This window comes from Petaurus breviceps, unplaced genomic scaffold (assembly GCF_028583685.1).
Source record: "Petaurus breviceps papuanus isolate PSGF00001 unplaced genomic scaffold, PetGlider_PUasm1.0 90895, whole genome shotgun sequence".
Taxonomy (NCBI): Eukaryota; Metazoa; Chordata; class Mammalia; order Diprotodontia; family Petauridae; genus Petaurus; species Petaurus breviceps.
Window position 1 is genome coordinate 26,296,870 of NW_027187372.1, and position 11,365 is coordinate 26,308,234.

An 11,365-nucleotide genomic window follows, 5' to 3' on the forward strand; every position below is an offset into this window, starting at 1 on the left:
GAAGGAAGGAAGGAAGGAAGGAAGGAAGGAAGGAAGGAAGGAAGGAAAGAGAGGAGAGATCCTGCCAACTCAGTATGGGAGACTCAATTTTGCAAAGTGATGTCTGTTCCTTAGGCTAGGAGGGCCTTCTGGGGTCAGACACTCCTTCCAGGCCAGTTCCTTTCTGGTGTGTATGTGTGGTGGAGGGAGGGTTTGAGGAATTTTTCTAAGTTTCTGTTACTTCTTTGGAATATTGAAACAGTCCTTCTGGACAGGATTTTTTTTCTTCCTGTCTCACTTGCATTTCTTTACCATCTTGGCTCGAGTTCTCTTTTTTAGTGTCCTGTACATGGTGAGTATTTGGGTAATATTTATACTGAAGACGATGATACAGGAGCAGTGGATAGATCACTGGGCTTGGATTCAGGAAAACTGGAGATTAAATCTGGCCCCTTTCTTTTTAGCTATGTGACTCTGGGCAGGACAGTTAGCCGCTGTTTGCCTCAGTTTACTTATCTACAAAACAGAGTGGAGAATGACACTTACCTCCCAGGGTTGTTGTGAGGATAAAATGAGATATTTGTGAAACTCTTAGCATAGTACCTGACACATAGTAGGTGTTTAATAAATGTTAAATCTGAAAAAGAAAACCCACATGCACAGAATAACAGAGCTATTAATTGATAATCTTTTCTTCATCCTCCTCCTTGAGGATGGCAAACACAACTTTTCTTCTATTGTATCTTTCTTGGGGGCTTCGTGGCACATAAAATTAAGATGACCTTAGAAGAGAAAGTCCATGAGTCCATGAGGGGGTAACTAATGTCTATGGCTTTCAATAACAAATGCAGTTGTTCTTCCTAATCTTGTAGTTCTGTTTTCCAGGTTCCATGTACGATGGTATGACTGACAATTACAACTATGGGACCACCAGTCGGAGTAGCTATTACTCCAGATTCCAGGCAGGCAATGGCTCCTGGGGATATCCGGTAAGGAACTCACTTTGGTTTTGAAAAATCTAGAGTTTTAAGGTTTTCAGAAGACTTTGTATATAGACTGTGGATGTAAGATGAGGATGTGGTTGTCACAGTTGTTAAGGTGAGGCTCAATGGTCATGTCGAGGGCAAGAGTACCCAGATGGTAATACCCTTCCCCTACTGACCTGCTAATAATTTCATAGCTCTTCTTAATGAGGCCTCCTGTTTCTGTGTTAGTCTGATATATCTGAATGTCTTAGATGTTGGTTAGGAGAATGTCTCCCATAAATCTCTTACCTATGTGTCTCTTCCCATTTCCAATAGGGTGGGATTTGGAAGCAATTTATTTTCTTCATGTCAATTAATGGAACAATTCTAGATCACTAGAGATTCAAGGTACCTTGCAAATATCTAGTCCAAATTCCTCCTTTTACAGTTGAGGAAAGTAAGACACAGAGAGGGGAGTGACTTATTCCATAGTCATTCTGGAGAAAAAAAAAACCATCAAGCCCAGAAACTCCTGGGTCTGATCTTGCTTCAGTATTCTGTTTTAGTCTCAGGAATTTCTTTAGGATCATAGGATTTAGAGCAAGAAGCAGCCTTGGAAACTGGATATCCTACATCCTCATTTTCTAGATGAGGGAGCTGAGCCCTAGAGAACTGAAGTGACTTGCCCAAAGCTACAATAAAAGAGAAAGTAGCTGAGCCATCAGTCAAACTCGGGGGACCCTCGACCCCAAATCCAGTAACATTTTTTCCACTTTACCATGGGGTCCTTAGATACATAGTTCAGAACTGACCTCTTCCAAAAGCTCTTAAGCACTTACATACTCGGTTCCAGAGCACGTCGGTTACCCCATTACTTCTGTTCCTGATGCTCATCCAACAGAATTTGTTTCACCCCTGACTTCTATGGAGCAGAAATCTTACCCATATCCTGTGATGTTATCTAGATAAGGGTGGAAAGGAGGGCTGTGGCTATATCCAGGTTTGTATTTATTTGGTCTTATTCCTTCCTTCCTGAATTCCTGTTCGGGTGATTGCAGAAAATATTTTATTTTGGGTGACTTGTAGGACAGGGGCTGAGGAGTGGGATAAAGTTGAGTGGCAGATTGATTTCTTTGTCCCACTGATTAACCAACCGTTTCTCATCTCTCACTACTCCATGAATACTTCTGGCTAAACCATCTTTTGTGACTGAGATCTGGCCCAGGTTGACCCTGGGAAAGGTGGCCAGTTGTCATACATCTTCACTGAGGAAGGATGGTTGATGGTTCTTCATCTTCACTGAGGATAGAACAGATAAAATCAGTTCATGGTGCTCCATGAGGGATATAGGTTCACACAGAGAGGCACAATCTACTGACAATGGATTATTGGGGAATAAGTGACAGAAGGAGGCTGTGGAATTCTCCTTGAGAAATCTTAAAAACAAACAAACAACAACTCCATTTATGGTGGGCTCCTGGAGGTAAGGCTAAATAAATTTGTTTTTTTCATTTGGGAAGGATTCTATGGTTTGAAGCTTGTATTTGGCAGAGTATGATAAGGATTCAGAATAGAAAAGGAGGAAAGATAGCTATTGATGAAGGTTTGTCATAGAAGGTCAAGTTCTACAATCAAGATGCCTTACACTGCACAGATCCTAAATGTCGGTTTTCCTCCTGGTCACTTGTGCCCTCCATGCTAACCAGGATCCCTAGTCTTCTTGGGAGACTAGGATTTGCCATCTCCCAAAACTTGTCAGCCCAGCTCAGGCCCACAAGGCTATGCCTGAAGAGAGATGATTATTTAGTAGATTATAGAGGTGTTGAGGTTTGTGGCAGAGACTCTTTAAGACGGATTTTGACTGTCTCTGGGTCACTCACTCTGTTGATTGTTTAGGTCCCAGAACTGATTTTACTCCGGGAGCCTTATAGTCACAAATTTCTATGGGAACATCCATTGCTGATTCTGTAAACACACCCTCAGGGTCACTTTGAGTCCTTGAAAGAGAAATGTTTGTATATTTTGTAGAAAGAAACACTAGGGGCTCTGTCTTATCTTTTTTCACCCTGTCCCCTGCCAGGTCTATCCCTCTCTTTATGACAACCAGTTAAAATCTCTTCCCCACCCACTGCCATCCCAAAGCCCATTCCTTCTCTTTTTCTTCTTAGCTGGCGGGACTTCAGACATTACTCACCTAGGACTGCTGCTGGGGCATGTCCCATCTCTGCTCCGTTCAGGAGAGGCTATGGGAATGAGGAGGAGCTGGGTACACAGACAACCTTGGTGGGGGGTGGGGTGGAGAAGAGCTAGAGAATAGGAAGTGGAGTAATTGATAGTGGAGCCAGACGTATAATCAGGCAGGGACTGGGAGAAACAAAACAAAACAAAATCCAGGCTTAGACGGAAGGTGAACTGGAAAAGAGGTAACAGATTTGTGGTGGTGAGCTAATCATGTTCTTGTGAGATTTTCCCATGATGGTGTACCTGGCTCAGAAGAAGAGTTTTCCTTCTAATCTCCCAACCACTGGCTGAAACAAAATGGCGGTGCTGGGCTGAGTACAGGAGGAAGGGGGTGTGATTCACCTACTTGTCAGGCAGCCAATATGAGAAGCTTGTTCCTAATACCTTCATTATGGCCCATGCAGGCTGGGATCTCATAAAATTCCATGCCTAGGGACACACAGATTTTTGAGTAGAGTGGGCTTCATAGATTCACACACACAAACACACATGTAGTACAATAGAGTAGAAAGGTAACTGACCTAGAGTTCAGTCCCAACTCCCATGCTTACTAGCTGTATGACTTAACAATTAGTCTCTTAATGTCTTTAAACCTCAGTTTTCTAATATTAGGCTTTTTGATGTTTTCTATACATTACTCTAATAATAACATTTTGGCTTCTTGCTCTATTGGCTTCAAGTAGAACCCCTTGCTTGGCATTCAGAGCTTTTTATTACTCACACCCTGCCCCCAACTTTCCGGTCTTCTTACCCACAAAGTACTCTGTGATCCAGTAACTTTGGCCTCCTTGCTGTTCTTCAAACAAGATACTCATATTCCTTCTCTGGGCATTTTCACAGGCCAGTCCCCTGTTCCTAAAATGCTCTCACTTACCTCTGCCTCCTGGCCTCCCTGACTTTCCTCAAGTCCCAGTTAAAATCTCGCCTTCTACAAGAACCTTTTCCCAATCCTCCCGGAATCCAGTGCCTTCCCTCTGTTAATGATTTCTTATTTATCCTGTCTATAGCTTGCTCTTACATAGTTGTTTGCATCTTGTCTCCCCCATTAGACTATGAGCTCCTTGAGAATAGGTACCATCTTTTTCAGTTTTTAAAGTTTTGTAGCCCCAGTGGTTAACACAGAGCCTGGCATATAGTAGGTGCCTAATAAGTGCTTTTTCACTCAGTGCCTGACTGGTGCAAGAATTATTCACCCCTCTCTAGGGAGCAGGTCAGACTCAGAGTAGAACCTTGCCATGTCCATTCTTTTCCCTTCCCTTCCCTGCCCATCCTTCCACCCCAGACCCTGGAGTGGGTCATAGTGGAGAGTATTTCAAGCCCTAATAATAAAGGGTATTTCTTACTGGTGCCTGTTGGCCAAAGGAAGCTCTTTTGACAGTCACTGCTGCTTGAAACCACTTCTGGGAATGATGGCTGACAATTTTAAAACCCTACCTTCCCTCAGGGTTCTCCAGGGCTCAGTCAGGGCAAGGCCCAGGATAATGGGAATGAGAACGTAAGAGGCTGGAATTACTTAAATCACTAGGTCTTTCCAAAGTCAAATATTCCCTCTCCCCAGATAACTTTGTTTGTGATTGGACTGAAGTGACATGGTGGTATTAAATCTTCAGAAGAAGGTGGACTAGACACAGATATCAATCCATTTTGCTGTCTATCCCAACTGCAGAATTTGAATTAGTTACCTAGGTAATACCTATGAGTCTTCAGATCTTTGGTGGGGGGTGAGGGAGGGGGAGGGGGAGCATTTTCAAGGGACACAATGGATTTACAGTCAAGTCTGAAATGGAGGTATAGGGTATAGCAGATTGGGATGAGACCTGTGGTTCATTGATATGGGGAATCTTCTCATTTGTAAATTCCCACTAACAGTGTAGGTTGGTACTTTCACTGCAACTTATAGCATGGAGTGATGAAGTGATTTGTCTAATATCACGTGGTCAGGACATGTCAAAGGCTAGACTTGAACCTAAATCTTCCTGGCTTTGAGGTCAGCTCTCTATCCATTACAATACACTGCCTCATAGAGGAGGTAAGCCAGGTAAATATCAGATCAAGAAATCTGAAGGATTTACATGGTGCAGATGCTACCATACTCAGTCTATAGATGGTGACTTTGTTCCCTGAGTGCAGCAGCCTAAGGATTAGCAGATGAGAGAACCCAAGAACAACCAGTGAGAATTCTACTTTTCCCTGGGTTCACTTGATCTGCCAATATTAGGATTGGCACTTTAATCCAAGTCTGGCTCACCTCCCTCCAAAACACTCTATCCCTCTCCCCAAATCAGGTATTGTAGAAAGTCTACCATGATATGGTTCTATGTATAGCCTGCTATGGTAATGCCTTTCTTCTCTGCCCATCTTTCCACCTCTATCACCATCTTTTTTTTACAAATGAAAAAAACTGAGGTTGCATCACAGGACACTCGTTGGGTATTTTCCCAATAGTAATAGGGATCATGGAACCAATGAATGCTAGAGCTAGTCACAGCAATCTTCCCCTATTTCCCTTCCACTCCTCACCATTTTACAACCAACAGCATTGAATATCCACCATATACAGATTCTTGTAATAGACCCTACACAAGGGACATTCATATTCTCTTCCATTGGAGAACTTATAGTCTAGTTGGGAGACAGAACATGCAAGTAAGAAAGAAACAGTTTAGAGCTCAAGTCAACAATTACATATCGAGGACTTGCTCTATACAAGTTCTTGGGCTAATCTTCCATGGAGGTTACAGAGACAGTGCCTGCCCTCAGTGGGCTTCCTATCTAGTGTTAGATGAAGACTGAGGCAAAGGGCGTCCACTGCTTTCAGTAACTGGATCAAGTGGTTGAGAGAATGATGTACAGTAAATGAGTTCACAAATTCATACATTGATACATGGGACCTCAGGGAATAAAGAGGATAAAGTCATAGATAAGAGTCAAAAGGACCATAGAGGAAATGAGATCCAACCTCCTTGTTTTACAGATGAAGAAATCAAGACCTCCAAAGGCTAAGTGACTAGGTTACCCTAGTTAAGTGCTGGAGGCAGGATTCAAATGCAAGTCTTTAAGATGCTTACCCTAGCATTCTTCTCACTGTACTGTGCTGACTACATGATAAGGATGGGGGTGGGGTGAATCAGCTGAGGTGAATAGTGCCCAAGCAGGTTGCCCTTGCACCCAAAATGGGGAGCTAGTCTCATTATATTGTTATGGTTGTAAAAATAATGTGGCTATTATTTTTATTATTGTATTCCTTTTAGGAAATGGGAATGCTGGGGGTAGAAGAGCTAAATGTTTTGGAAATGGAGTAAACATCGATGTGGGCAGATAGGTGGCACATTGGATAGGAAGCAGGGCCTGGAAGACCTGGGTTCAAATTTGACCTCAGACACTAGCTATGTAAGCGGGCAAGTCACTTAATCTTGTCTGCCTCAGTTTCCCCATTTATAAAATGAGCTGGAGAAGGAAACAACAAACCATTCCAGTGTCTTTGCCAAGAAAATCCCAAATGGGATCAAGAAGAATCAGACAGGACTGCAACAATAGAAAAACAACAGCAGCAAACATTGGGATGGTCAACTGACACTTAGTATTTTGTTTTTGCTTTTGAAGAGGAAAGATCCTATCCCATCTGCCAGCCTAGGAATATAGCTGAGAAGCAGGGGGATGGATGGACTGACTTCAGCTAATCAATCAACTAGCAGCTCCCTGGGCATTCTACACCATCCATGCCTGCTCTCCTTGGAGCTGTTATATTCCTGGAGTTTTTAATCATATTAATAGATGATCGAAAATGCAGAGTGAAATAGAATAGACCTGGGTTCTGGTGACCCTACAATATTATTAAATCTCTGTGCTCTTGAATAAGGTATTTGACTGATTTATCAAATCTTTTTGTTTTTTCATCTTGAAAACATGGGAACCAGTGCACATGATCTTGAATGATCTGTACAGCTCTAATATTGTGGAATTCGATTTGGTTTCAGGATCGTTCTTAATCATTTCCACAGTAAGGAATGTAATGTTGGTATACTGGAGTTGGTCCTGGACCCAGTCCCGGAGCATCATGGGATTAAGTCGGCCTGGACTGAGGCCTCTGCCCCAGTCCCTCAGATCAGATAATAACCTTCCACACTGTCCTCACTACTTTCATCTGAGGATCTCCAGGTACTTGGCAAATAGGAGATAATTAGCTCTTGCAACACTGTGGAGGGGTGTGTGCCTTGGCCTCATTATCCCCATTTTACAGATGGGGAGACAGAGGCACAGCATAAGAACCTGGATGATGGATACTTAGTTGTAGAAATGGGACCCAGGAATCCTAGCCTCCATTTTAGGCTGTTTCCTGAAGTTCTAAAAATCAATGCCTCTTCCCTGAATCTGTGCAGCCTCAGAGAACTCAGCATTTTCTTGAAAAAAGCCCAGGTGTGCAGAAGGCAGGAGGAGTGGTATCCGCTCCTGAACAGGAGTTTGGCTCTAGCTGGGAGGAGTGATTGATGTGTTTGCCAAAATGGTGTCCCTTCTGCCAGCCAATGACTCATTCCCCACCCAACCCTTTGAGATAGGAGCTTTCTATGAGGAGCTCTTTAGGGGGAGCCAGGTCCTGAGGCTTTTGCCCAACAAGAAAAGGCAAGAAGATTTGCTTAGGGACAGAGAGTGAGCTACGAGAGGGGGTGAGAGAAGAATGAATGGGCCAGGGACATACTGTGAGCCTGAGACATCCCCTTCCCTTCCAGGGCTGCCTAAACTAGTAGGCCATGTTTCCTCATGTCAAAGGCCCCATTTGCCTACGGGACACTTCTCAGGTTTAAGGCATTGGATAAAAGAATGTGATGAACCACACCATTTTTAAAAAGCTCTTCTTCATTTTAGAGGGGTGGAGCGAAAGGGGAGGGACTTTATTTTCAATTGCTTTCTACTTTGTCTTCCCAAGGAGAAATGATGGTAGTTTTTCAAGTTGGGGCAGGATTTGAGGAGCTATATTCCTATGCCTTTCTTTCCTCCTTTCTCTTGAAAATGTAATTGTAGCCTCATAGAGTTACTTAGCTCTGGATCCTAATCGTGATGAAGGAGAGGCTCCTCAGAGATATCTCTTCCGAGATATACCACAGAACCTTAATCAAGCAATCAGTCAACAAATGTCTATTAAGTACTTACTACATGCCAGGGGAGCAGCCAGGTGACACAGTAGATAGAGTGCCAAACCTGGAATCAGGAAGACCTGAGTTCAAATCTGGCCTCAGATTAGCTGTGTGACCCCGGGCAAATCACTTAACCCTGTTTGCCTCACTTTCCTCATCTGTAAATTTAGCTGTAAAAGGAAATAGAGAACCACCCCAGTATCTTTGCCAAGAAGACCCCAAATGGGGTCACAAAGAGTTGGACCTGACTGAAACAATAGCAATGAAACAACTCAGATAAAGACTGAAACAATCACTGCTTAGAAGAAACTTATGTTTTAGTGTTGTGTGGTGTTCGAAGACAGCATCCCGGATATGGGGAGACAAAATGAGAGGAGGGGAAGAGATCTAAACCCTGTCCAGGGGGCTCCCATTGTGAAGATGGAGACACTGTCCTGGCTCTCAGGGGAATTCATTGTCAATTCCAACATTAACCATCATTCATTAAGGACTTCCTATGTACAGATCACACAACAGGGCACTCAGTCTTCCCATTCTAGTGAAGGACAAGGGACCGGAAGGAACTGAAGCCAGGTGGCATTGGTCAGGGGTGGTCTCCTGATGGAGATGAGCTTGGGGCTGGTTTTGGAAGGAGGAGAGGTGAAATGTTCAGTAAAGGAAAGGAAAGGAGAGGATGCATTCCCCCAAAAGGAATGGTCTCATATATCAGCAGTGGGAGCTGTCTAGGTATTTCGGTTATATTGGGAGAGCAGGCTGGGGGTGGGGGGTGCCAAGAGTAAGCATTCATTGCAGATGGTATACTTCCTGGGATGGCTTCTTGCTACACATATGTCTGCATTCATCCTCTCCTCTCCATGCCTGCTTCCCTTGCCCTAGGAAGGCCCCCATTACCACCTGCCTAGCTTCTTATAATAGCTTCCAAATAGTATTCCTGACTTGACTTTCTCCCCTAAATAGCACATCCTTTAAAGACTGCCAGATTAAACCTTTAACTCCTTTGCTCCAAATTGTAGAACTGAAGCATTTCCCTCTTGCTGGTTCTCCCACTTACTAATTGTGTGACCTTGGACAAATCATTTCACCTCTTTACCCTCAGTTTCCTCTTCTGTAAAATGAATATAACTTGGACGAGGGGGGGTCTCTAAATTTTCTTCCAGTTCTAAAATGATGATCCTGTGATCCTAGTGGGCAAGTTCAAGCTGTTTACCTATCATTCAAGGTCCTTCATGGTCTGATAACTATCTTGTGATCAAAGCTTTATCTTCTACTGTTTCCTCCTCATTTGCACATGTTCTGGTCTAATCTTCACCCCCCTACACTTGTTCCATATTTCCCTTCTCTGTACCTTTGTTCATGCTGTTTGTTCCCCATGTCTGTAAATCCCTTCTCCCATGCAGCTTTTAAAGCCCCACAAAAAAACCTTCTTCTCCATGGAGAGGACAGTTACTTTCTCTGTAAAAAGGAGATGCAGAAGTTTCACATCTGGAAAGGACCTTATAGACCATCTAACCCAAGTCCCCTCTGAAAAGGTGAAGTCCTGCTAACATCGACCATGACTTGATTGAAATCATACAGATAATAAGTATCAGAGCCAGGATGTGAAACCAGACCTGCTGACCCCAGACATTTGTGTTTGCCACTAAAGGGACCAGTGCTGCCCTCGAGTGTCATGGAATGTCACAGTTGCAAGGGACCTCAGAGGCCAGCTGGCCCAAGCCCCTCAGTTTATAGATGTGGAAACAAACCCAGAAATAGGAAGTGATTTCTCATAGGTCCATGAGGAGCACAGGAGATACTGAAAATGGGAAAACAGTTTGACAAAGTTAAAATAACTTTACCATTAAACCCCCCCCCCAACAACTTAGAATAATAACATTACTGATAAGAATAATAATAGCTAACATTTACATAGTGCTTTTAAGATTTTCAAAGGCTTTCCCATTTTCATCATCTCCCAATAAACCTGGGAAGTACGTGCGGCTATTTTTCCCATTGTACAGATGAGGAAATTGAGACTGAGAGAAATTAAGTTCACACATCTAAGAGGTTGTTTGAGACACTATTTGAACTTGAAATTAATTCCAAGGCCATTCTTACCAACTCACTGCAAAACTAGGGTCTGCCCGGGGCTCTGGTACTGCTTTATTCCAGTTGATTGAAAATGATGTCATGATCCTCAACTTTATGTAGTATCAAAAGCACAACTCTCTTGTGTATTAAATGTGTATTATAGTCATTCATGTGTATGTGTTGTATGTGTGATGAGCGTCACTGCATCAGGAAGCAGCTCTTAGTTCAGTTTTATAATTTCCCTAATCTGCATTTACCCTCAACTACCTTCCCCAGTGCTCTGCACCCCATGAGTAATGACGTCTAGGTAATCTTTTTTTTTTTTTGCTTGTTTGGAGAGGGGAGGGCAGGGCAGTTGGGGTTGTGACTTGCCCAAGGTTACACGGCTAGTAAGTGTTAAGTGTCTGAGGTCAGATTTGAACTTAGGTCCTCCTGACTTCAGGGTCAGTGCACTATTCACTGTGCCACCTAGCCGCCCCAGCATCTAGATAATCTTTGGGGCATTTATTTATAGCTAGAAAGAACCCAAGAAGTCATTTAACTTTCGTTTTTACAGATGAGGAAATTGAGGTCCAGAGAGACTGTGACTTGCCCAGGGTATCACAGGTATTAAATAGTAAAGAAAGACCTTAATTCAAATCTAGCCCCAAACACTTATTAGATGTGTGACCTTTGCCAAGTCACTGAACTCTCTGCCTCAGTTCCTTTATCTGTAAAATAGGGATAATAATAGCATCCACCTCCCATGGTTGTTGTGAGGATCAAATGAGACAATATTTGTAAAGCACTTTGCAAACCTATAAGCAATATATAAATACTAACTCTTTCTTCTTCTCTTCTTCCTCTTCCTCCTCCTCCTCCTCTTCCTCCTCCTTTTTTTCTTCTTCTTCTCCTCCTCCTCCTTCTCCTTCTTCTTCTCCTTCTTCTCCTTCTTCTTCTTCTTCTTCTTCTTCTTCTTCTTCTTCTTCTTCTTCTTCT

At 43.1% G+C, this 11,365-nt stretch overlaps 1 protein-coding gene across 2 annotated transcripts in view; it reads left to right on the forward strand.

Moving 5' to 3' along the window:
- Positions 1-11,365, forward strand: part of PKP1 (plakophilin 1) — an 80,611-nt gene that overhangs the window by 18,817 nt on the left and 50,429 nt on the right. For both annotated transcript variants that reach the window (XR_011165734.1, XM_069074541.1), the window contains exon 2: positions 865-968. Coding sequence is in view for 1 of the 2 variants with exons in the window: in XM_069074541.1 (XP_068930642.1) it covers positions 865-968 (104 nt within the window). In the remaining variant the exon portion in view is untranslated. The remainder of the gene's footprint in view (positions 1-864; positions 969-11,365) is intronic.